At 39.4% G+C, this 27,601-nt stretch overlaps 3 protein-coding genes across 3 annotated transcripts in view; 1 reads left to right on the top strand and 2 right to left on the bottom strand.

The window, feature by feature from the left end:
- The window catches only part of LOC124268336 (ribonuclease 3-like), a 72,302-nt gene extending 65,588 nt beyond the window's left edge, over positions 1-6,714 (top strand). The window contains 4 exon segments of the mRNA XM_046703308.1: positions 1,209-1,315; positions 3,218-3,363; positions 6,177-6,220; positions 6,222-6,714. Of these exon segments, the coding sequence (XP_046559264.1) occupies positions 1,209-1,315; positions 3,218-3,363; positions 6,177-6,220; positions 6,222-6,278 (354 nt within the window). The 3' untranslated portion in view covers positions 6,279-6,714.
- A 5,849-nt stretch (positions 6,715-12,563) lies between these two features.
- Positions 12,564-17,011, bottom strand: LOC124268337. The gene is made up of 7 exons (XM_046703309.1): positions 16,534-17,011; positions 16,168-16,310; positions 15,600-15,807; positions 15,240-15,455; positions 14,573-15,023; positions 14,302-14,519; positions 12,564-14,085 (listed from the first exon to the last, which is right to left on the bottom strand). The coding sequence occupies exons 2-7, from the start codon at positions 16,235-16,237 to the stop codon at positions 13,278-13,280; spliced, it is 1,971 nt and encodes a 656-aa protein (XP_046559265.1). The 5' UTR covers positions 16,238-16,310; positions 16,534-17,011; the 3' UTR covers positions 12,564-13,277.
- Positions 17,012-21,939: 4,928 nt separating this feature from the next.
- Positions 21,940-27,395, bottom strand: LOC124268338 (serine/threonine-protein phosphatase 6 regulatory ankyrin repeat subunit C-like). Its single transcript, XM_046703310.1, has 3 exons — positions 26,581-27,395; positions 23,835-26,162; positions 21,940-21,981 (listed from the first exon to the last, which is right to left on the bottom strand). The coding sequence occupies exons 1-3, from the start codon at positions 27,082-27,084 to the stop codon at positions 21,940-21,942; spliced, it is 2,874 nt and encodes a 957-aa protein (XP_046559266.1). The 5' UTR covers positions 27,085-27,395.
- Positions 27,396-27,601: the final 206 nt, after the last annotated feature.

A 27,601-nucleotide genomic window follows, 5' to 3' on the forward strand; every position in this document is an offset into this window, starting at 1 on the left:
CCAGGAGATATGTCCATCCAGAGGTTATCAATGAGATATATCTCAATGCAGAGGCAGGTGAGATAAATCACAATTGTAAGTGAGATATGTCTCATCCAGAGAAATGTAAGGGATGAGATATGTCTCATCAGAGGGTTGTAAGTGAGATATGTCTCATCCAGTTGTAAAATGTCATCCAGAGGTTGTGTGTGAGATATGTCTCTCATCAAGGGGTTGTAAGTGAGATATGTCTCCATCAAGGGGTTGTAAGTGAGATATGTCTCATCCAGGAAATGTACGTGAGATATGTGTCATCCAGGGGTTATAAGTGAGATATGTCTCATCCAGGAAATGTAAGTGAAATATGTGTCATCCAGGGGTTGTAAGTGAGATATGTCTCATCTAGGAAATGTACATGAGATATGTCTCATCCAGGGTTGTAAGTGAAATATGTCTCATTCAGAGGTTGTAAGTAAGACATACCTCATCCAGAGGTTATGACATATGTCTCATTCAGAGGTTGTCGGTGAGATATGTCTCATCAAGGGGTTGTAAGTGAGATATATGTGTCAACCAGATGTTCTATGTGAGATATGTCTCCTCTAGAGGTTGTAAGTGAGATATATCTCATCAACAGGTTGTGACGTATATCTCATGCAGGGGATGTAAGTGAGATATGTCTCATCCAGAGGTTATCAATGAGATATATCTCAATGCAGAGGCTATAGGTGAGATAAATCACAATCCAGGGGTTCTAAGTGAGATATATCTCATCCAGAGTTTGTGACATATGTCTCATCCAGGGGATGTAAGTGAGATATATCTCATCCAGCGGTTATAAGTGAGATATGTCTCATCCAGAGGTTGTGTGTGAGATATGTCTCATCCAGAGGTTGTTAGTAAAATATGTCTCATCCAGGGGTTGTAAGTGAGATATGTCTCATCCAGGAGGTTGTAAGTGAGATATATCTCATCCAGAGGTTGTAAGTGAGATATGTCTCATCCAGAGGTTGTAAGTGAGATATGTCTCATCCAGAGGTTGTAAGTGAGATATGTCTCATCCAGAGGTTGTAAGTGAGACATATTTCATCGAGAGGTTGTACATGAGATATGTCTCATCCAGAGCTTGTAAGTAAGATTTGTCTCATCCAGAGGTTGCAAATGAGATATGTCTCATCCAGAGGTTGTAAATGAGATATGATGTAAACCAACACAAATGTCTCTTCCAGATGTTCATCATGAATCAGGACTGGAATGACCCCAAGTCTCAGTTACAACAGTGTTGTCTAACCCTGAGAGAGCTGGATGGTGGAGAGCCAGACATTCCTGTCTACAAGTAAGTGTTGTCTAACCCTGAGAGAGCTGGATGGTGGAGAGCCAGACATTCCTGTCTACAAGTAAGTGTTGTCTAACCCTGAGAGAGCTGGATGGTGGAGAGCCAGACATTCCTGTCTACAAGTAAGTGTTGTCTAACCCTGAGAGAGCTGGATGGTGGAGAGCCAGACATTCCTGTCTACAAGTAAGTGTTGTCTAACCCTGAGAGAGCTGGATGGTGGAGGGCCAGACATTCCTGTCTACAAGTAAGTGTTGTCTAACCCTGAGAGAGTTGGATGGTGGAGAGCCAGACATTCCTGTCTACAAGTAAGTGTTGTCTAACCCTGAGAGAGCTGGATGGTGGAGAGCCAGACATTCCTGTCTACAAGTAAGTGTTGTCTAACCCTGAGAGAGCTGGATGGTGGAGAGCCAGACATTCCTGTCTACAAGTAAGTGTTGTCTAACCCTGAGAGAGCTGGATGGTGGAGAGCCAGACATTCCTGTCTACAAGTAAGTGTTGTCTAACCCTGAGAGCTGGATGGTGGAGAGCCAGACATTCCTGTCTACAAGTAAGTGTTGTCTAACCCCTGAGAGAGCTGGATGGTGGAGAGCCAGACATTCCTGTCTACAAGCAAGTGTTGTCTAACCCTGAGAGAGCTGGATGGTGGAGAGCCAGACATGCCTGTCTACAAGTAAGTGTTGTCTAACCCTGAGAGAGCTGGATGGTGGAGAGCCAGACATTCCTGTCTACAAGTAAGTGTTGTCTAACCCTGAGAGAGCTGGATGGTGGAGAGCCAGACATTCCTGTCTACAAGTAAGTGTTGTCTAACCCTGAGAGAGCTGGATGGTGGAGAGCCAGACATTCCTGTCTACAAGTAAGTGTTGTCTAACCCTGAGAGAGCTGGATGGTGGAGAGCCAGACATTCCTGTCTACAAGTAAGTGTTGTCTAACCCTGAGAGAGCTGGATGGTGGAGAGCCAGACATTCCTGTCTACAAGTAAGTGTTGTCTAACCCTGAGAGAGCTGGATGGTGGAGAGCCAGACATTCCTGTCTACAAGTAAGTGTTGTCTAACCCTGAGAGAGCTGGATGGTGGAGAGCCAGACATTCCTGTCTACAAGTAAGTGTTGTCTAACCCTGAGAGAGCTGGATGGTGGAGAGCCAGACATTCCTGTCTACAAGTAAGTGTTGTCTAACCCTGAGAGAGCTGGATGGTGGAGAGCCAGACATTCCTGTCTACAAGTAAGTGTTGTCTAACCCTGAGAGAGCTGGATGGTGGAGAGCCAGACATTCCTGTCTACAAGTAAGTGTTGTCTAACCCTGAGAGAGCTGGATGGTGGAGAGCCAGACATTCCTGTCTACAAGTAAGTGTTGTCTAACCCTGAGAGAGCTGGATGGTGGAGAGCCAGACATTCCTGTCTACAAGTAAGTGTTGTCTTACCCTGAGAGAGCTGGATGGTGGAGAGCCAGACATTCCTGTCTACAAGTAAGTGTTGTCTAACCCTGAGAGAGCTGGATGGTGGAGAGCCAGACATTCCTGTCTACAAGTAAGTGTTGTCTAACCCTGAGAGAGCTGGATGGTGGAGAGCCAGACATTCCTGTCTACAAGTGAGTGTTGTCTAACCCTGAGAGAGCTGGATGGTGGAGAGCCAGACATTCCTCTCTACAAGTAAGTGTTGTCTAACCCTATCAGTAAGTGTTAAATGAATAAGAGAGCTAGCCATACTTAAGTAGCCAAGTGTTGCCTGATCTCTAAGCTTTGGCAGGCTCCAGAGAACTCTTCATTCAGTGCGTATGCCCGAATGACGAGGAATTCTTTGCAAGTGATATCTATGGTATTGTGCATAATCAACCCCTCCTAGAATCAGGAAAGTGATCAGGTAGAAATTGGACCATGTATCATAATTATCACATTTCTTCCACAGGGTCATAGAGTCCCGTGGTCCGACCAACACAAGGCAGTACGTGGTGGCAGTGTACTTCCGGGGTGAGCGGCTAGCCACTGGCATGGGGCACAGCATACAGCGGGCAGAGATGAAGGCTGCCACTAATGCTTTACAGAACAGAGCAGGTAATGAAAGCTGTGTTTTCTCTGTCGTCCCTGTGTTCCCCCAAGGATGGCCTGCCAGTGTGTGCCTGACAGTGTGACCTGTCTGGTTGTATGACCAGTCTGACAGTGTGACCTGACTGGGTGTGTGACCTGTCTGGTTGTGTGTGTGACCTGTCTGAAAGTGTGACCTGTCAGTTGTGACCTGTAGTAGTGTGACCTGTCTAGTTGTGTGACCTGTCTGGTTGTGTGACCAATCTGACAGTGTGTGAATTGTCTGACACTTGTGTGACCAGTCTGACAGTGTAACCTGTCTGCTTGTGTGACCTGTCTGGTTGTGTGAGCAGTCTAACAGTGTGACCTGTCTGGTTGTGTGACCTGACTTGGTATGTGACCTGTCTGGTTGTGTGACATGTCTGGTTGTGTGACCTGACTTGGTATGTGACCTGTCTGACTTTGTGACCAGTCTGACAGTGTGACCAGTCTGGTTGTGTGGTTGTGTGACCAGTCTGACAGTGTGACCAGTCTGGTTGTATGTGTGTGACCTGTCTGGTTGTGTGACCAGTCTGACAGTGTGACCTGACTTGGTCTAGTTGTGTGACCAGTCTGACAGTGTGACCTGTCTGGTTGTGTGACCAGTGTGACCTGTCTGGTTGTGTGACCAGTCTGACAATGTGACCTGTCTGGTTGTGTGACCAGTCTGACAATGTGACCTGTCTGGTTGTGTGACATGTCTGGGTGTGGGACCTGACTTGACAATGTGACCTGTCTGGTTGTGTGACCAGTCTGACAATGTGACCTGTCTGGTTGTGTGACCAGTCTGACAAGTGTGACCTGTCTGGTTGTGTGACCTGTCTTGGTATGTGACCAGTCTGTGACCTGTCTGGTTGTGTGACCAGTCTGACAATGTGACCTGTCTGGTTGTGTGACCAGTGTGACCTGTGTGACCTGTCTGGTTGTGTGACCAGTGTGACCTGTCTGGTTGTGTGACCTGTCTGACAATGTGACCTGTCTGGTTGTGTTGTGTGACCTGTCTGGTTGTGTGACCTGTCTGGTTGTGTGACCTGTCTGGTTGTGTGACCAGTCTGACAATGTGACCTGTCTGGTTGTGTGACCAGTCTGACAGTGTGACCTGTCTGGTTGTGTGACCAGTCTGACAATGTGACCTGTCTGGTTGTGTGACCAGTCTGACAGTGTGACCTGTCTGGACCTGTCTGTGTGACCTGTCTGGTTGTGTGACCAGTCTGACCTGTCTGGTTGTGTGACCTGTCTGGTTGTGTGACCTGTCTGACTTGTGTGACCTGTCTGGTTGTGTGACCAGTCTGGTTGTGTGACCTGTCTGACCAGTCTGTGTGACCAGTCTGGTTGTGTGACCTGTCTGGTTGTGTGTGACCTGTCTGGTTGTGTGACCTGTCTGGTTGTGTGACCTGTCTGGTTGTGTGACCTGTCTGGCAGTGTGACCTGTCTGACAATGTGACCTGTCTGGCAGTGTGACCTGACTGGTTGTGTGACCTGTCTGTGTGACCTGTCTGGTTGTGTGACCAGTCTGACAATGTGACCTGTCTGGTTGTGTGACCTGTCTGACAATGTGACCTGTCTGGTGTGACCAGTGACCAGCCTGACAATGTGACCTGTCTGGTTGTGTGACCTGTCTGGTTGTGTGACCTGTCTGACAATGTGACCTGTCTGGTTGTGTGACCTGTCTGACAATGTGACCTGTCTGGTTGTGTGACCTGTCTGGTTGTGTGACCTGTCTGGTTGTGTGACCTGTCTGACAATGTGACCTGTCTGGTTGTGTGACCTGTCTGGCATGTGACCTGTCTGACCTGTCTGGTTGTGTGACCTGTCTGGTCTGGTGTGACCTGTCTGGGTGTGACCTGTCTGATGTGTGACTAGTGTGACCTGTCTGGTTGTGTGACCAGTCTGACAATGTGACCTGTCTGGTTGTGTGACCTGTCTGACAATGTGACCTGTCTGGTTGTGTGACCTGTCTGACAATGTGACCTGTCTGGTTGTGTGACCTGTCTGGTTGTGTGACCTGTCTGGTTGTGTGACCTGTCTGACAATGTGACCTGTCTGGTTGTGTGACCTGTCTGACAATGTGACCTGTCTGACAATGTGACCTGTCTGGTTGTGTGACTAGTGTGACCTGTCTGGTTGTGTGACCAGTCTGACAATGTGACCTGTCTGACAATGTGACCTGTCTGGTTGTGTGACCAGTCTGTGATGTGACCTGTCTGACCTGTGTGACCTGTGGTTGTGTGACCTGTCTGGCAGTGTGGGTCATTGCTCATGATGCTAGTCCCACGTTTTCTCAGTCCAGGATGATATGGTTCTCAATTTGGAGACAAGAAATATAGATATGCATTTGTGACATGGTAATCATTCACTCCTAGATTGATATACATTGTATGTTTGGGTGGGTTTTAAATGACTGGAATCAAACTTGCTCAGGTTGAGAACTAGGCAGGCTTAGTCCCATTTAGCATCCTCAAGTTCATCCCACATCATCTGTGTGTGTGAACCTATTGTGAAATTAGCAAGTATTGGAGACAGCTCTGAATATAATTGAACGATGGTTGAGATTTTCATGACACCACCTGTTACATATACGTAAGTGGATAATGTCTATAAATCTATACTGAAGCCCTGTAACTTTATTCATCATATCCAAGCCAGTATTTGTGTGTTACCATATTCTGATAGTATTGTGTAATATGTTGAACATACGTGCAAAATATTGAAATGGTTCCTGTGGTAAATCCCAAAAATCTTGCCTGCATTGATCGCAGATTCTTAGCCTTGTAAATCTTTGTAAATCCCTTTTTGTTTTACAGAATTGTTCCCTATATTGGCTCATCAGAAACGTTACCTGCAGACACGCATACAAACGGAAACGAAAACAGAGCAAGCGACAAGGTGACAGTTCATATGACTGAGAAAGTACAAGACCTGTACAAAAGAAACAAACATGCACAGAAAACGATGCTTGGGGAAGGAATCGGCCTTCTTTTGTTTGGAACATGAAGCCAAATGAAAGGCTTTCTGTTGTCTGGAGCACAATACTACGAAAAGGGAAAGGCCTCCTCATGTTGACAATGTAAAATTATATAAGCAAAACCTGAGGAAAATCCTCAATGTTATGTTAACATCAAAGTAAGGGAAAGCTTTCTCATGTCCAGAAGACACCATGGGAAACTCTTTCTCATACATGGAACACAAAACTTAATGAAAGGATACCTAGTGTCCGAAACACACACCAATGAGAAATGAAAGACTTTGGTCCTCTGAAACCCTGAAAATATGGAGAAAGGACTCGTCATGTCTGGTCCACAGAACAAAGGGGAAGGTCATGGACCTAAAGGAAGGGAAAGATACCTCTTATCAGGTCGAAAAAGAAACAAAAATGAAATTGTGTAACCATCCAAAGTACTACTGATGTGTTCGTTCTATTTCAGAGTGCTACTATATACATTTGTGTCGGTCTTGTCTTGTAGCCATATTTCTGTGAGGGATGTCAGCATGAATGTGTGTTTGAGTGCTCATGGGAAGTGTGATTATTTTCCAAAATCGGAAATCGTGTCTTCACTGTATGTTTTTTTGTGTCAACACAACATGAACTGGACAAATGTGAATATAAATTGTGCTATGTCTTTTCCCCTGTAAGCTTGGTGTTTTTGAATCATGGACCAGGCTGTGCTGTTTACTTTATATTTTGCAACAGTTTACTTCTGTTTATTGTAGAAATGTCACATGGTCATATGATGCCACAGTAAAGAGATTTATTGTAGTCTTGTGTTGTTGGGATTCTCTGGATGACAAGACTGCCCGGTGGGGATGTAGGAACTCTTATTGTAGTCTTGTGTTGTTGGGATTCTCTGGATGACAAGACTGCCCGGTGGGGATGTAGGAGCTCTTATTGTAGTCTTGTATTGTTGGGATTCTCTGGATGACAAGGGATGTAGGAGGAGCTCTTATTGTAGTCTTGTGTTGTTGGGATTCTCTGGATGACAAGACTGCCCAGTGGGGATGTAGGAGCTCTTATTGTAGTCTTGTGTTGTTGGGATTCTCTGGTTGACAAGACTGCCCGGTGGGGATGTAGGAACTCTTATTGTAGTCTTGTGTTGTTGGGATTCTCTGGTTGACAAGACTGCCCGGTGGGGATGTAGGAACTCTTATTGTAGTCTTGTGTTGTTGGGATTCTCTGGATGACAAGACTGCCTCGATGGGGATGTAGGAGCTCTTATTGTAGTCTTTCTGTTGTTGGGATTCTCTGGATGACAAGACTGCCCGGTGGGGTTGTAGGGAGCTCTTATTGTAGTCTTGTGTTGTTGGGATTCTCTGGTTGACAAGACTGCCCGGTGGGGATGAAGGAACTCTTATTGTAGTCTTGTGTTGTTGGGATTCTCTGGATGACAAGACTGCCCGATGGGGATGTAGGAGCTCTTATTGTAGTCTTGTGTTGTTGGGATTCTCTGGTTGACAAGACTGCCCGGTGGGGATGTAGGAGCTCTTATTGTAGTCTTGTGTTGTTGGGATTCTCTGGATGACAAGACTGCCTTGATGGGGATGTAGGAACTCTTATTGTAGTCTTGTGTTGTTGGGATTCTCTGGTTGACAAGACTGCCCGATGGGGATGTAGGAACTCTTATTGTAGTCTTGTGTTGTTGGGATTCTCTGGTTGACAAGACTGCCCGATGGGGATGTAGGAACTCTTATTGTAGTCTTGTGTTGTTGGGATTCTCTGGATGACAAGACTGCCCGGTGGGGATGTAGGAGCTCTTATTGTAGTCTTGTGTTGTTGGGATTCTCTGGATGACAAGACTGCCCGATGGGGATGTAGGAACTCTTATTGTAGTCTTGTGTTGTTGGGATTCTCTGGATGACAAGACTGCCCGGTGGGGATGTAGGAGCTCTTATTGTAGTCTTGTGTTGTTGGGATTCTCTGGTTGACAAGACTGCCCGGTGGGGATGGGGATGTAGGAACTCTTATTGTAGTCTTGTGTTGTTGGGATTCTCTGGTTGACAAGACTGCCCGGTGGGGATGTAGGAACTCTTATTGTAGTCTTGTGTTGTTGGGATTCTCTGGTTGACAAGACTGCCCGATGGGGATGTAGGAGCTCTTATTGTAGTCTTGTGTTGTTGGGATTCTCTGGATGACAAGACTGCCCGGTGGGGATGTAGGAACTCTTATTGTAGTCTTGTGTTGTTGGGATTCTCTGGTTGACAAGACTGCCCGATGGGGATGTAGGAACTCTTATTGTAGTCTTGTGTTGTTGGGATTCTCTGGTTGACAAGACTGCCCGGTGGGGATGAAGGAACTCTTATTGTAGTCTTGTGTTGTTGGGATTCTCTGGATGACAAGACTGCCCGGTGGGGATGTAGGAGCTCTTATTGTAGTCTTGTGTTGTTGGGATTCTCTGGTTGACAAGACTGCCCGATGGGGATGTAGGAACTCTTATTGTAGTCTTGTGTTGTTGGGATTCTCTGGTTGACAAGACTGCCCGGTGGGGATGTAGGAGCTCTTATTGTAGTCTTGTGTTGTTGGGATTCTCTGGATGACAAGACTGCCCGGTGGGGATGTAGGAACTCTTATTGTAGTCTTGTGTTGTTGGGATTCTCTGGATGACAAGACTGCCCGATGGGGATGTAGGAGCTCTTATTGTAGTCTTGTGTTGTTGGGATTCTCTGGTTGACAAGACTGCCCGATGGGGATGTAGGAGCTCTTATTGTAGTCTTGTGTTGTTGGGATTCTCTGGATGACAAGACTGCCCGGTGGGGATGAAGGAACTCTTATTGTAGTCTTGTGTTGTTGGGATTCTCTGGATGACAAGACTGCCCGGTGGGGATGTAGGAGCTCTTATTGTAGTCTTGTGTTGTTGGGATTCTCTAGATGACAAGACTGCCCGATGGGGATGTAGGAACTCTTATTGTAGTCTTGTGTTGTTGGGATTCTCTGGATGACAAGACTGCCCGATGGGGATGTAGGAGCTCTTATTGTAGTCTTGTGTTGTTGGGATTCTCTGGTTGACAAGACTGCCCGGTTGGGATGTAGGAGCTCTTATTGTAGTCTTGTGTTGTTGGGATTCTCTGGTTGACAAGACTGCCCGGTGGGGATGTAGGAGCTCTTATTGTAGTCTTGTGTTGTTGGGATTCTCTGGTTGACAAGACTGCCCGGTGGGGATGTAGGAACTCTTATTGTAGTCTTGTGTTGTTGGGATTCTCTGGATGACAAGACTGCCCGGTGGGGATGTAGGAGCTCTTATTGTAGTCTTGTGTTGTTGGGATTCTCTGGATGACAAGACTGCCCGGTGGGGATGTAGGAACTCTTATTGTAGTCTTGTGTTGTTGGGATTCTCTGGATGACAAGACTGCCCGGTGGGGATGTAGGAGCTCTTATTGTAGTCTTGTGTTGTTGGGATTCTCTGGTTGACAAGACTGCCTGGTGGGGATGTAGGAGCTCTTATTGTAGTCTTGTGTTGTTGGGATTCTCTGGTTGACAAGACTGCCCGGTGGGGATGTAGGAGCTCTTATTGTAGTCTTGTGTTGTTGGGATTCTCTGGTTGACAAGACTGCCCCTGTGGGGATGTAGGAACTCTTACTGTAGTCTTGTGTTGTTGGGATTCTCTGGATGACAAGACTGCCCGGTGGGGATGTAGGAACTCTTATTGTAGTCTTGTGTTGTTGGGATTATCTGGGGGATGACAAGACTGCCCGGTGGGATGTAGGAACTCTTATTGTAGTCTTGTGTTGTTGGGATTCTCTGGATGACAAGACTGCCCGGTGGGGATGTAGGAGCTCTTATTGTAGTCTTGTGTTGTTGGGATTCTCTGGATGACAAGACTGCCCGGTGGGGATGTAGGAACTCTCATTGTAGTCTTTTGTTGTTAGGATTCTCTGGATGACAAGACTGCCCGGTTGGGATGCAGGAACTCTTATTGTAGTCTTGTGTTGTTGGGATTCTCTGGGTGACAAGACTGCCCGGTGGGGATTAGGAGCTCTTATTGTACACTTGTGTTGTATTGCTGGGATTTTGTGGACTTCTTTGTTGGGATTCAGGGATTCTTATTGTCCTATGCATTCAACAATGTCCTCAGATGTATGTCCCACGATCGTCTGCATTCTTGTTAATGAGATATCTAATGAACTGTTGTACCTAATGTCTTCAAATTTGGTGACCACCTACATTGGGGATTATGCAGAGTAGCCCACTGTCGATTTGGGTGACCTTGGCCTTATTTTCAAGGTCACCCGACACTTTGACCACTTTTCAAACTCTTGTTAGCATGATATCTCATGAACTGTTGCACCCAATGTCTTCAAATTTGGTGACAACCTACTTTAGGGGATTATGCAGACACCAGTTGATTTGGGTGACCTTGACCTTGTCTTCAAGGTCACCATGACACTTTGAACACTTTTCAAGCTCTTGTTAATCGCGATATTGTGGGTAGCCTGGTGGTTAAAGCTGCTCAAGCCTTGCAAGGTCTCAGTTGATTCCCCACTTGGGTACAACTTGTGAAGCCCATTTCTAGTGTCCCCGCCATGATATTACTGGAATATTGCTTCAAAAACGGCACAAACCATACTCAGTCAGTCAATCTTGTTAATGCGACATCTCTGGACTGTTGTACCCAATGTCTTCAAATTTGGTGACAGCCTACACATTGGGGATTTTGCAGACACCAGTTTATTTGGGTGACCTTGGCCTTATCTTCAAGGTCACCTTATGACACTTTGACCACTTTTCAAACTTAATTTTAAACTCGATATCTCATAAAACATTGCACCCAATGTTTTCAATTATGTCGACAGCCAACATTGGGTGATTATGCAGACACCAGTCATTTCAGGCATCTTGTATGTGACAACAACAAAAAAAAGTAGTAAATATAGATATTCCAGTCTATAGTGGCAGGGGACATTACCATATCAGTGGCAAACACTTGTTGTAGTCTTGTGTTGTTGGGATTCTCTGGATGACAAGACTGCTTTAGGGGGATTTAGGGATTCTTATTGTTGTCTTGTGTTGTTGGGATTCTCTGGATGACCAGACTGCTTTGAGGGGATTTAGGAACTCTTATTGTTGTCTTGTGTTGTTGGGATTCTCTGGATGACCAGACTGCTTTAGGGGATTTAGGGATTCTTATTGTGGTCTGTGTTGTTAAGATTGACTATGGTGATGAGAGATATGGATAAGGATAGTTGGGTTATCCTTAACTTCTTTTCAGTAGTAGATAAGAGGTGAAGATTGACTATGGTGATGAGAGATATGGATGAGGATAGTTGGGTTATCCTTAACTTCTTCTTCAGTAGTAGATAACAGGTGAAGATTGACTATGGTGATGAGAGATATGGATGAGGATAGTTGGGTTATCCTTAACTTCTTTTCAGTAGTAGATAAGAGGTGAAGATTGACTATGGTGATGAGAGATATGGATAAGGATAGTTGGGTTATCCTTAACTTCTTTTCAGTAGTAGATAACAGGTGAAGATTGACTATGGTGATGAGAGATAGATAGATAGTTAGATAACAGGTGAAGATTGACTATGGTGATGAGAGATATGGATAAGGATAGTTGGGTTATCCTTAACTTCTTCTTCAGTAGTAGATAACAGGTGAAGATTGACTATGGTGATGAGAGATATGGATAAGGATAGTTGGGTTATCCTTAACTTCTTCTTTAGTAGTAGATAACAGGTGAAGATTGACTATGGTGATGAGAGATATGGATGAGGATAGTTGGGTTATCCTTAACTTCTTTTCAGTAGTAGATAACAGGTGAAGATTGACTATGGTGATGAGAGATATGGATAAGGATAGTTGGGTTATCCTTAACTTCTTTCAGTAGTAGATAACAGGTATTGTTTAATTTTCTCACTTGGTACTAGCTAGCCATATTTACAGATGTCGATCCAACCAGATGGATATTTCGGACAGTAACATTAACGGCGCGACAAAGTACATCTAACGATACCCATGTAGATTCGGGTTAGAATTGATCTTCAGTAACCCATGCTTGTCATAAGAGGCGATCTGGTAGTCAGACTCGCTGACTTAGTTGAGACATGTCATTGTATCCCTATTGCACAGATCGATGCTCATGCTGTTGATCACTGGATTGTCTGGTCCAGACTCAATTATTTACATGTGGATTATTGCTGAGGGTGGCGTTAAACTAAACTCACTCACACACTCTTTGAAAGGCATTTAGAAGTGATACACGGATGTCAGTTTCTTTATTTGAGGAACACAAAGTTTCGGAGTATATTCTAACTCCTTCATCAGGCGAATGGGGGTAACTGGGAGCATATTGCCAGTTTTACATTACACTGAATATAGAAACAATCGTAAGTGTCATAGGTGTACATATATACCAACTGTAAATAACTGTAATAATAATCATATTATAGGATATTTATATAGTACTCATATCCACTAGTACATGCTCAAGGTGCAGTTCTTATTTCACTTTCAAACCAATTTATCAGCATCTGAAACCTGCTGTCATTTAATCCTGGGTATTAACTACAACATTTTGACTCATATGGGATTTGAGACATTAGACTCAACATCATTACCTGACTTGGCCATCTGACAACAAAAAATGAACTTTTGGTAACATTTGTGAAAGAAATTGTCAGGAGCAGTTAAACATTACACTGTATGATCACAGAATAAACCTGGGGATTCAGATCCTAGAAGATGTTATACTCAAAGGGGCCAACTTTCTAAATAACCAGCTAGAAGAAAGATCTAATGTGTGTGTAGTAGACACTTATTCAGATAGGGAACATGTACACATGTTTATGTGTGTCTCTTGTCTCAGCTGACAAACAATATGTTCTGTCCCTGTGAGTAGGTACATTATATCAGAGATAATAGAGACAAACATGTTGTACATTACTGGTCAGTCCTTCCCCCAGCCATCACCCAGCTATATGATAACGGTATATAACCTTGTTGACTGGCGACTAGAAGTTTGATAGTTACATAAAACATAAACAGTAGTGAGTCCTATTTTCCTCTCAAATATGGGTAAACAACAAGAAATTTGATAGTTACATAAAACATACTCAGTAATGGCACCTATTTTCCTCTCAAATACTGGTAAACAACAAGAAGTTTGATAGTTACATAAAACATAAACAGTAATCGCACCTATTTTCCTCTCAAATACGGGTATACAACAAGAAATTTGATAGTTACATAAAACATACTCTGTAATGGCACCTATTTTCCTCTCAAATACGGGTATACAACAAGAAATTTGATAGTTACATAAAACATAAACAGTAGTGAGTCCTATTTTCCTCTCAAATATGGGTAAACAACAAGAAATTTGATAGTTACATAAAACATACTCAGTAATGGCACCTATTTTCCTCTCAAATACGGGTATACAACCAGAAATTTGATAGTTACATAAAACATACTCAGTAATGGCACCTATTTTCCTCTCAAATACGGGTAAACAACAAGAAATTTGATAGTTACATAAAACATAAACAGTAGTGAGTCCTATTTTCCTCTCAAATATGGGTAAACAACAAGAAATTTGATAGTTACATAAAACATACTCAGTAATGGCACCTATTTTCCTCTCAAATACGGGTATACAACAAGAAATTTGATAGTTACATAAAACATACTCAGTAATGGCACCTATTTTCCTCTCAAATACTGGTAAACAACAAGAAATTTGATAGTTACATAAAACATAAACAGTAGTGAGTCCTATTTTCCTCTCAAATACGGGTAAACAACAAGAAATTTGATAGTTACATAAAACATACTCAGTAATGGCACCTATTTTCCTCTCAAATACGGGTATACAACAAGAAATTTGATAGTTACATAAAACATACTCAGTAATGGCACCTATTTACCTCTCAAATACTGGTATACAACAAGAAATTTGATAGTTACATAAAACATACTCAGTGATGGCACCTATTTACCTCTCAAATACTGGTAAACAACAAGAAATTTGATAGTTACATAAAACATACTCAGTAATGGCACCTATTTTCCTCTCAAATACTGGTAAACAACAAGAAATTTGATAGTTACATAAAACATAAACAGTAGTGAGTCCTATTTTCCTCTCAAATATGGGTAAACAACAAGAAATTTGATAGTTACATAAAACATACTCAGTAATGGCACCTATTTTCCTCTCTCAAATACTGGTAAACAACAAGAAATTTGATAGTTACATAAAACATAAACAGTAGTGAGTCCTATTTTCCTCTCAAATATGGGTAAACAACAAGAAATTTGATAGTTACATAAAACATACTCAGTAATGGCACCTATTTTCCTCTCAAATACTGGTAAACAACAAGAAATTTGATAGTTACATAAAACATAAACAGTAGTGAGTCCTATTTTCCTCTCAAATACTGGTAAACAACAAGAAATTTGATAGTTACATAAAACATACTCAGTAATGGCACCTATTTTCCTCTCAAATACTGGTAAACAACAAGAAATTTGATAGTTACATAAAACATAAACAGTAGTGAGTCCTATTTTCCTCTCAAATATGGGTAAACAACAAGAAATTTGATAGTTACATAAAACATACTCAGTAATGGCACCTATTTTCCTCTCAAATACTGGTAAACAACAAGAAATTTGATAGTTACATAAAACATAAACAGTAGTGAGTCCTATTTTCCTCTCAAATATGGGTAAACAACAAGAAATTTGATAGTTACATAAAACATACTCAGTAATGGCACCTATTTTCCTCTCAAATACGGGTATACAACAAGAAATTTGATAGTTACATAAAACATACTCAGTAATGGCACCTATTTTCCTCTCAAATACGGGTATACAACAAGAAATTTGATAGTTACATAAAATATACTCAGTGATAGCACCTATTTACCTCTCAAATACTGGTAAACAACAAGAAATTTGATAGTTACATAAAATATACTCAGTGATGGCACCTATTTTCCTCTCAAATATGGGTAAACAACAAGAAATTTGATAGTTACATAAAACATACTCAGTAATGGCACCTATTTTCCTCTCAAATACGGGTAAACAACAAGAAATTTGATAGTTACATAAAGCATAAACAGTAGTGAGTCCTATTTTCCTCTCAAATATGGGTAAACAACAAGAAATTTGATAGTTACATAAAACATACTCAGTGATGGCACCTATTTACCTCTCAAATACTGGTAAACAACAAGAAATTTGATAGTTACATAAAACATACTCAGTAATGGCACCTATTTACCTCTCAAATACTGGTAAACAACAAGAAATTTGATAGTTACATAAAACATACTCAGTAATGGCACCTATTTTCCTCTCAAATACTGGTAAACAACAAGAAATTTGATAGTTACATAAAACATAAACAGTAGTGAGTCCTATTTTCCTCTCAAATACTGGTAAACAACAAGAAATTTGATAGTTACATAAAACATACTCAGTAATGGCACCTATTTACCTCTCAAATACCTGTATACAACAAGAAATTTGATAGTTACATAAAATATACACAGTAATGGCACCTATTTTCCTCTCAAATACAGGCATACAACAAGAAATTTGATAGTTACATGAAATATACTCAGTGATGGCACCTATTTACCTCTCAAATACCTGTATACAACAAGAAATTTGATAGTCACATAAAATATACTCAGTGATGGCACCTATTTTCCTCTCAAATACTGGTATACAACAAGAAATTTGATAGTTACATAAAATATACACAGTAATGGCACCTATTTTCCTCTCAAATACTGGTAAACAACAAGAAATTTGATAGTTACATAAAATATACTCAGTAATGGCACCTATTTTCCTCTCAAATACTGGTAAACAATAATGGACTAAATAGGTACATAAAATATATGCAGTTATCATTCGTACTTTCCTCTCAAACACTGGTATTCAATAATAGATAAGACAGTTATATATATTGTATATATATATATATGTATATATATATATATATATATATATAAAAAGAAGTTTCTGAAATAATCACACACGACACGGATCTTCTCCTGAAGATAAAAGTGAAACATGTTGGAGAAGATCCGCGGTCGTATGATTATTTCAGAAACTTCTTATATATGTGCTACTGTACGCTCGGTATTCTCATCACTTTCTTTGTATTATATATATATATATATATATGTATATATGTATATGTATATGTATACAGTAATGGCTTAGATAATCTAATCAAATATATACAGTAATGGTTCAGATGTTCTCATCAAAAATATGAGTAATGGCTCAGACAGTTTTATCAAATATATACACTAATGATTCAGATAGTTTATCAATATATGCAGTAATGGCTCAGACAGTTTTATCAAATATATGCACTAATGATTCAGATAGTTTATCAATATATGCAGTAATGGCTCAGACAGTTTTATCAAATATATGCACTAATGATTCAGATAGTTTATCAATATATGCAGTAATGGCTCAGACAGTTTTATCAAATATATGCACTAATGATTCAGATAGTTTATCAAATATATGCAGTAATGGTTCAGATAGTTTAACAAATATATGCACTAATGATTCAGATAGCTTATCAAATATATGCAGTAATGGTTCAGATAGTTTATCAAATATATTCAGTAATGGTTCAGATAGTTTTATCAAATATATACACTAATGATTCAGATAGTTTATCAAATATATGCAGTAATGGCTCAGATAGTGTTATCAAATATATGCAGTAATGGTTCAGATAGTCTTATCAAATATATACAGTAATGGTTCAGATAGTTTATCAAATATATGCAGTAATGGCTCAGACAGTTTTATCAAATATATGCACTAATGATTCAGATAGTTTATCAAATATATCCAGTAATGGTTCAGATAGTTTAACAAATATATGCACTAATGATTCAGATAGCTTATCAAATATATGCAGTAATGGTTCAGATAGTTTACCAAATATATTCAGTAATGGTTCAGATGTTCTTATCAATTTATACAGTAATGGTTCAGATGATCTCATCAAATATATACAGTGATCGTTCAGTTAGTCTTATCAAATATATGCAGTAATTGTTCAGATGGTCTTGTCAAATATATGCACTAATGATTCAGATAGTCTTATCAAATATATGCAGTAATGGTTCAGATAGTCTTATAAAATATATACAGTAATGGTTCAGATAGTCTTATCAAATATATACAGTAATGCTTCAGGCAGTTTTGTCAAATATAAGCACTAATGATTCAGATAGTTTATCAAATATATACAGTAATGGTTCAGACAGTTTTATCAAATATATTCAGTAATGGTTCAGATGTTCTTATCAAATATATACAGTAATGGTTCAGATGGTCCCATCAAATATATAAGGTGATCGTTCAGTTAGTCTTGTCAAATATGTACAGTAATGGTTCAAATGGTCGTGTCAAATATATGCACTAATGATTCAGATAGTCATATCAAATATATGCAGTAATGGTTCAGATGGTCTTATCAAATATATGCAGTAATGGTTCAGATAGTTTTGTCAAATATATACAGTAATGGATCAGACAGTGTTATCAAATATCTAAAGTAATGGTTCACACAGTCTTGTCAAACATATACAGTGATGGTTTAGATGGTCTTATCAAACATATACGGTGATCGTTCAGTTAGTCTTATCAAATATATGCAGTAATGATTCAGGCAGTTTTGTCAAATATATGCAGTAATGGTTCAGATAGTTTATCAAATATGTGCAGTAATGGTTCAGATATTCTTATCAAATATATACAGTAATGGTTCAGATAGTTTATCAAATATATACAGTAATGGTTCAGATAGTTCATCAAATATATACAGTAATGGTTCAGATAGTTTATCAAATATATACAGTAATGGTTCAGATGTTCTTATCAAATATATACAGTAATGGTTCAGATGTTCTTATCAAATATATGCAGTAAAGGTTGAGATAGTTTATCAAATATATGCAGTAATGGTTGAGATAGTTTATAAAATATATACAGTAATGGTTCAGATGGTCTTATCAAATATATACAGTAATGGTTCAGATAGATTTGTCAAATATATACAGTAATGGTTCAGACAGTTTATCAAATATATGCAGTAATGATTCCGATGGTCTTATCAAATATATGCACTAATGATTCAGATAGTCTTATTAAATATATGCAGTAATGGTTCAGATGGTCTTATCAAATATATGCAGTAATGGTTCAGTTAGTCTTATCAAATATATGCAGTAATGGTTCAGATAGTCTTATGAAATATATACAGTAATGGTTCAGTTAGTCTTATCAAATATATGCAGTAATGGTTCAGATAGTCTTATCAAATATATACAGTAATGGTTCAGATGGTCTTATCAAATATATGCACTAATGATTCAGATAGTCTTATCAAATATATGCAGTAATGGTTCAGATAGTCTTATGAAATATATACAGTAATGGTTCAGTTAGTCTTATCAAATATATGCAGTAATGGTTCAGATAGTCTTATCAAATATATACAGTAATGGTTCAGATGGTCTTATCAAATATATGCAGTAATGGTTCAGATAGTCTTATCAAATATATACAGTAATGGTTCAGTTAGTCTTATCAAATATATGCAGTAATGGTTCAGATAGTCTTATCAAATATATACAGTAATGGTTCAGATAGTCTTATCAAATATATACAGTAATGGTTCAGGCAATTTTGTCAAATATATGCTGTAATGGTTCAGATAGTTTATCAAATATATGCAGTAATGGTTCAGATGGTCTTATCAAATATATACAGTAATGGTTCAGATAGTTTATCAAATATATGCAGTAATGGTTCAGATAGTGTTATCAAATATATGCAGTAATGGTTCAGATAGTCTTATGAAATATATGCAGTAATGGTTCAGACAGTTTTGTCAAATATATGCAGTAATGGTTCAGATAGTTTATCAATTATATGCAGTAATGGTTCAGATGGTCTTGTCAAATAGATGCAATAATGGTTCAGATGGTCTTATCAAATATATACAGTAATGGTTCAGATGGTCTTGTCAAATAATATACAGTAATGGTTCAGATGGTCTTATCAAATATATGCAGTAATGGTTCAGATAGTCTTATCAAATATGTACTGTAACGGTTCAGGCAGTTTTGTCAAATATATGCAGTAATGGTTCAGATAGTTTATCAAATATATGCAGTAATGGTTCAGATAGTCTTGTCAAATATATGCAGTAATGGTTCAGATAGTTTATCAATTATATGCAGTAATGGTTCAGATGGTCTTGTCAAATAGATGCAATAATGGTTCAGATGGTCTTATCAAATATATACAGTAATGGTTCAGATGGTCTTGTCAAATAATATACAGTAATGGTTCAGATGGTCTTATCAAATATATGCAGTAATGGTTCAGATAGTCTTATCAAATATGTACTGTAACGGTTCAGGCAGTTTTGTCAAATATATGCAGTAATGGTTCAGATAGTTTATCAAATATATACAGTAATGCTTCAGATGGTCTTATCAAATATATACAGTAATGGTTCAGATAGTTTATCAAATATATGCAGTAATGGTTCAGATAGTCTTGTCAAATATATGCAGTAATGGTTCAGATAGTCTGTGAAATATATGCAGTAATGGTTCAGACAGTGTTATCAAATATCTAAGGTAGTGGTTCACACAGTCTTGTCAAACATATACGGTGATGGTTTAGATGGTCTTATCAAATATATACAGTGATCGTTCAGTTAGTCTTATCAAATATATGCAGTAATGGTTCAGATGGTCTTATCAAATATATACAGTAATGGTTCAGATAGTCTTGTCAAATATATACAGTAATGGTTCAGATAGTCTTGTCAAATATATACAGTAATGGTTCAGATAGTCTCATCAAATATATGCAGTAATGGTTCAGATGGTCTTATTGAATATATGCAGTAATGGTTCACACAGTCTTGTCAAATATATGCAGTGATGGTTCAGATAGTCTTATCAAATACATAATAATCTTGTCAAATATTTACAGTAATGGTTCAGATAGTTTTGTCAAATATATGCAGTAATGGTTCACACAGTCTTGTCAAATATATGCAGTAATGGTTCAGATAGTCTTATCAAATATATACAGTAATGGTTCAGATAGTTTTCTCAAATATGTACAGTAATGGTTCAGATGATCTTACTGAATATATGCAGAAATTGTTCACACAGTCTTGTCAAATATATGCAGTAATGGTTCAGATGGTCTTATCAAGTTTATTCATTACTGGTTGAGATAGTCTTGTCAAATATATGCAGTAATGGTTCAGATAGTCTTGTCAAATATATGCAGTAATGGTTCAGATAGTCTTATCAAATATATGCAGTAATGGTTCAGATAGTCTTGTCAAATATATGCAGTAATGGTGCAGATGGTCTCATCAAATATATATACAGAAATGGTTCAGATAGTTTTATCAAATATATACAGCAATTGCTCAGATATTTTAATCAAATATATTCAGGAATGGCTAGGATTGAAGTTTTTATTCAAACTGGATAGTTTGAACCTACTTGTATTTCCAATTGAAACTACAAGCCTTCATGTTGTTGGACTTTTTATGAAAAAATAACAGCCTTGCAAAAATGTAATTTTTGTGGCAGATATGATGTTATTTTAGTCCATATTGTGAACAATAATTATTATTTCAAACACTTTCTGTGAAAATTTTACTTCCTTTTTATAAAGCCCTAGCTCCCTAATACTCAAATGATCGCTCCCAAAATATCAGTATCAAAGAGAGCCATTGGCAAACTACAATAGAAATAAAACACATTTGACACAATGATCATTTAAACTGTTGAAAAATGGATAAAAATGTGAACAACTAATCTCAAATGGTGAAGTTTATATACTGAGAGAAACAAATAAAGAAACGCAGGAAAATTCAAGTGTTCCTTTAATATTTTCCAGTTTTCATCACCAGCGCTGTGGGAGGAAATCTGAGAAATATATAAAGGAACACTACCATGACGTAGTGTTCCCTTATTTGTTTCCCTCAGTATAGTTCAAAATGATGTCACTCATGGGGTGCAGGATGTCAATGTAATATATAACTTGGTGGACCGATTTCATTGTGATAGTTACTAGACAAGTATATACACCTTCTACAATGCTGTTTTCTGTATTTGAACACCATTGAAATACACATTGAAATATGGATTGTCATGCAGACTTCAGGTCTCAGTACAGGTGCTACTATCATTCCTGAGTTGACAGATATGGTGTAAAGTCTATGTACATTTCAGTTTATCAGCACTGTACAACTGTATCACAAAACTAACGTCCCACTAGTGCCCACTGTTTAGATATGTACACTGAATATATACATGCAGTAAGTTGTCAAATGATGTGAATAATCCATTTAGCTGCATAATTAACAGATGATGTACCAGGAGTGTCAGGCATCCAGGATCCACCCAGTTGAGATTTAACTCACTCTCTACCAGGTGTGTGTGTGTCAGCAGAGACGAAACCGCCTCATCTTTTTCATAGGTTACTCATAATCCAGTCAGATCCTTCATTGGTGTCGTGGTACTTTGAGGGGGGTAGCCTCAACTTCCTGTGAACTTTCCTGAATTCTTTTTCTTCCATACCTGTGGAAATAACATGTTGTATAAGCATAACGTAGACACTTGAAGACATCATACACATTGAATGACTCCTTGTTTGGAGTTGTTTGGAGATAGATAGATAGATAAGGTAGGTAGGTAGATCAGATAGATAGATAAGGTAGGTAGGTAGATTAGATAGATAGACAGATAGATAGAGATAGAGAGTTAGACATATAGATCGATAGATATATATATATACAGCTAGATATGTAGGTAAGTAGGTAGATAGATAGAGTTAGATAGAGAGATATAGAAAGATAGTTAGATAGATAGGTCGATACAGATATATAGATAGGTAGGTAGATAGATTAGGTAGGTAGGTAGATAAGATAAATAAGATAGGTAGGTAGATTATATAGATATATAGATAGAGTTAGATAGCTAGAGAGAGAGATATAGATAGAGAGTTAGGTCGAGAGAGATATATAGATAGGTAGGTAGATAGATTAGGTATGTAGATTAGATAGATAAGATAGGTAGGTAGATTAGATAGCTAGAGTTAGATAGCTACAGAGAGAGATATAGATAGAGAGAGAGTTAGGTCGATAGAGATATATAGATAGGTAGGTAGATAGATTAGGTAGGTAGATTAGATAGATAAGATAGGTAGGTAGATTAGATAGATAGAGTTAGATAGCTAGAGATAGAGAGATATAGATAGAGAGAGAGAGAGAGATAGATCGATAGAGATAGATAGATAGTTAGATAGATAGATATATAGTTAGATATATATATATAGAGAGAGAGTTGGATATACATAAATAGATAGATACAGATATAGATATATAGATAGGTAGGTAGGTAGATTAGAGAGAGTTAGATAGAGACAGATATAGACAGATAGAGAGAGAGTTAGATAGATTGATAGAGTTAGATATAGATAGAGAGACAGAGAGAGAATTAGATATTCAGCCTGTAAATATATTATCTGGACAAGGTAATCTAGTGATTGATATCATGAGCAACAATCAACAAACAACCACGTCACCAAGTCTGACCACTGGATCCATCAATTCACCTCTTACTGATGATCACAGAAAGTACTGGTGACCAGTTATGGCTGAACGTTTAAACAGGAATGAGGTATTTGCAGTGCTGTTTCACATAATGCTCTGCGCATCCTAGCGTTATGGCAGTTTCAGAAAATACTTTTCATAACATCATATCCTCTCCCCATAACACATATTGAAGAATTCTAGAGCTGGTTATTGTGAATCATTTAAACAGGATTCTGCTACTAAAAGACTCATAATATTTCTGGCATCAAGGTGATCATGAAGAGAGTTTAAAGAATTTGAATAATGAATATTATTACTAACAGTAGCATTTTTTTGCATCATTGTCTTCTTACCTTTTAAGGTAGATCGATGATCATGCTGTTGAGACCCGATCATTTACAGACCGCTGCCATATAGCTGGAATATTGCCGAGTGCGGCGTAAAACTCAACTCACTCACTCACTCTTACCTTTTAAGGTAGAACGATGATCATGCTGCTGAGACCCGATCATTTACAGACCGCTGCAATATAGCTGGAATATTGCCGAGAGCGGCATTAAACAACAACCAACTTACCTTTTATGGAGGATGTTTTTCACCCCTCGGCTGCTGCATACTTCAAGTGGGGATTTCCCGTAAACGTCTCTGACGTCAGCATCTGCACCTGCTTCCAACAGTCTCGACACAAGGCCTTCATATCCTCCTTCACTGGCATAGTGTAGCGGAGTACTATTATCAGAATTCACAGGCGATAGCGAGACCCCATGTGCTATCAGCAGATCCAACAATACGCCAAGATGTCCTTGTTTGCAAGCCACATGAAGTGGCGTCCCCTACGAAAGCAGTTCTTGGTTCCAGCAGTGCCCCAGCTTGTATGAGAAGCTCAACACATTCAGAATGTCCTTCATAGCAGCAGCTATGTAACGGGGTCTCAAGTTCGGCCCCACTGTCCATCTGAACTCTGTTCTCATGACTTGTACAACCACCCTCCATCTTGTCCTTGTCCATGTCACTTGCACAACTGCCCTCAGTCCTGTCTCTACGTATGTTTCCTATATCGGAATCACTACGTCTGTGATTAATATCAACATCATACTTAAGTAACAGTTTCACTGTGTTAATGTAATTGTACGTACAAGCCACAAGGAGGCAGTAGTTTAGATTGTTCATGAATGTTTTCTTCCGTAAGAAGCCCTGATTTTGGTTCTGTGAACACTGAACTTGTATTTGCAGCCATGACCGATGAAGCAACAACTCCACAATGGACTCATGTTGTCGATCACAGGCTAACATCAGAGGGGTCTTTTCTGAATTGTTTGCTGCTAGAATATCACTCCCCATGTTGAGAAGTGCTTTGACAGCATCAGCATGTCCTTCATGACATGCTACATGAAGAGCAGTATCACCGTGCTTGTTACACTGTGTGTCCCTCGCTCCCCACTTAGCCTGGAGAACCACCACATCACACACACCAGCTCTGGCAGCTACATGCAGAGGTGTATCAAGAGCACTGTCTAATGCATTGATATCTGATCCAGCCTTCAATAAAACTTCAGCAACATCCCTGTGTCCTTCCAGACAAGACAAATGAAGTGCTGTTTGTCCGTCATTGGTTTTTGCCTGGAGATCAGGGTCAGATTCCAGCAGAAGCTTCACAACATCCACGTGGCCCTTCCAACTGGCTACATGCAAAGGTGTCATATTGTTAGAATCACTGACAGTAGATGATGACGATTCTTGCAAAATCAGTTTGACTATGTTTGCACTTCCACTTGAACATGCATTATACAAGGGTGTCTTTCCTTGCTTATTTCTAGCATCGCAGCTGTATCCTCGTCTGATCAAAGTTCTCACCATTTCAAGGGTCTCGGTTTCTGCTGCAATGTGTAAGGGTGTGTTACCATGGGAGCCAATATCAATCTCTTCAGCCATCATCAGTCTCATGAAGTCTTCTCTGCCTGCTTGTCTGATAAACTGCTGTAGATGCGGCACGGACAGATCCATGGCAGAAAAGTAACAGTATTCTGTCATTATGTAATGGATCATGTCATAGTTTTCATGGCTGACTGCTTCGTGGAAAGGTGTTCTTCCTTCATAATTCTTTGAAGTAATCACATCATCTGTGTTGTTTATTAGCTTTAACAATGGTAGATTCCCCTCCTTGCATACTATATGAAGAGGAGTATTACCACTTTTGTCAACAGCTAAAGCACTAGCTCCAGCTCCTAAGAGTTTTTCAACTACGTTCACATTCCCACCATAGCATGCAATGTGCAGAGCAGTTTGATGAAAGCTGTTTACCATTTCAACATCAACATCGTTATCCAAAAGAATGCACAAGTTTCCTAGATTCCGTTCACATGTTACAAGGTGAAGTGGAGTATTTCCATTTTTGTCACGCAGTGACAAAACCTTGACCTTGTCCTTGTTGTGAATTGCATCCATCATAGCTTTAAGACATGATCCATGGCAAGCAATATGCACTGGTGCCTCTCCATGATTATTTAATACATGCAACCAGGCTTCAGCTATTATCAATAACTGTACTATCTCTTCCGATCCTTCCATACAGGCAATATGAAGAGCAGAATTTCCATCACTGTCTTTTTCAGCAAAAACAATCTCCGAATTGTAAAGTAACTGTATTTTGTTGTCCCGGCAAATGTGATGGAGAGATGTCATGCTTATTCGTGGACGACACTTTGACACAGCACACCAGTGGTCATATACACATGTTACTCCATAGTGCGTATTGATGATTGCAAGATCAAGTGGACTCATTGCTCTTGTGTTCTTTTCATTCAAACTAAGTCCCTTCTCAATCAGGACTTTAGCTATTTCAAACTGACCACGAGCACATGCTGCATGGAGAGCTGTATTTCCATTGGTGTCTTTTGTCTGGATATCTATTCCTTTACCAATCAAGTTATTCATCAGTTCAATATTTCCTACTTTGCAGACAACATGAAGCATTGATTCCCCTAGTCCAGTTGTCTTTGATAAATCAAATCCTAACTCTAAAACTTTCTCTAACGTGTCTATTTCACAGTCTTCCATTTCACATAACATTTGCAATGCTCCTTCCAAATTCATCTTGCAGTTTGATGTCCAGCCCTGTATCCGAAAGTACAGGTAAAAGTTTAATGTGGTTTGGCGCTGATGACACTTGCGACAAGAGAAGTCACGTGGAAGGGATGACATAGAACTGCCTGGAATGAAATCGGATCAACCTCTTCACTATCTCAGCATGTCCCTTGAACATGCCCTTTCAAGCAATGACATGACGTTTTTCCATTTCATGAAGGAACGATCTTGTTTTGTCTAATAACATGTTAACAATAGCAAGGTGGCCCCACAGAACTGCATGGTGTAATGGAAGCTTCCATTGTCATTTCTCCGTATTGGGTCAGCTCCACAAGAAAGCAACAACTTCACAACCTTCACATGACCCCCAGCAGATGCTCGGTGTAAAGGAGTATTGCCCCGAAATCCTGCAACATTGACACAAGCACCATTCTCTAGCAAGAGTGCAACACAGTCAAAATGCCCGGCTTCAGAAGCATAGATTAGCGGTGTGTATCGCTTCCCCAGAAAATGGTTCAATGTCCGCTGATGACTTCATCAAAGCATCAGCAATATCTCTGTGTCCGTCTCTACATGCGAGATGCAGTGGAACGAGTAAATGTGTATCAGGCACATTTACATTGACTTCACTTTTAATCAAGACTTCAACTATTTTCAAATGGCCCTCAGCACATGCAATATGTAGTGGGGTCTGCTTGTCCCTGTCAGTCACATTTACATCAGCTTGGTGAGCTAAAAGAATGTTCATAATTTCTGCATTTCCATTCTCTGCTGACTTATGAAGTGCATATTCGTGGTTCTTGTTGCAAACAACCACACTTGCTCCTCTGCTACAAAGTACACCAACACTTTCCAAACAGCCTTTCATGCATGCCATATGCAGAATGGTATTTCCGTCAGAATCCATCCCATTTATGTCCCATGTCACTGAACAAAGAACACTGAATAATGTTTTTAGTTTCACTGCATGATAGAGAGGTGTGTGTCCATTTTTATCAGTCATGAATACAGAAGCCTTGTACTGAAGCAGTAATTTAACAACTTCTGCACGTTTATTTCTACATGCAACATGAAGGGGTGTTTCACATCATTGTTAAGAAGATGAAGAACATCACCAGCATACCTACGATTACAAAAGTGTTCCTGTGCTTGATCATGATATCCATTGTCTGTTTCCACCCAAATATAATGAAGAAACAGCTGAAGTAATTTCTCTTGATCAGACTGACACACAGAGTGCAGAACTGTATTTCCATTGACATCCTTTGTTGTTATGTCTGCACCTAAGCTTAACAACAGTTTGGCAACATTGACATATCCTCAGAATCTATACATGCAACAAACAAAGGTGTTTTTCCATTGACATCCTTTGTTGTTATGTCTGCACCTAAGCTTAACAACAGTTTGGCAACATTGACATATCCGTAGAATTTACATGCAACAAACAAAGGTGTTTCGATCGCTTGTTGGTTTGTGACACACCAATGTTTTTGGCAATGACCTCCACTAAACTACATTCC

Source organism: Haliotis rubra, unplaced genomic scaffold (genome assembly GCF_003918875.1).
Source record: "Haliotis rubra isolate DU_JTF1 unplaced genomic scaffold, ASM391887v1 Scf1370, whole genome shotgun sequence".
NCBI classification, from domain to species: Eukaryota; Metazoa; Mollusca; class Gastropoda; order Lepetellida; family Haliotidae; genus Haliotis; species Haliotis rubra.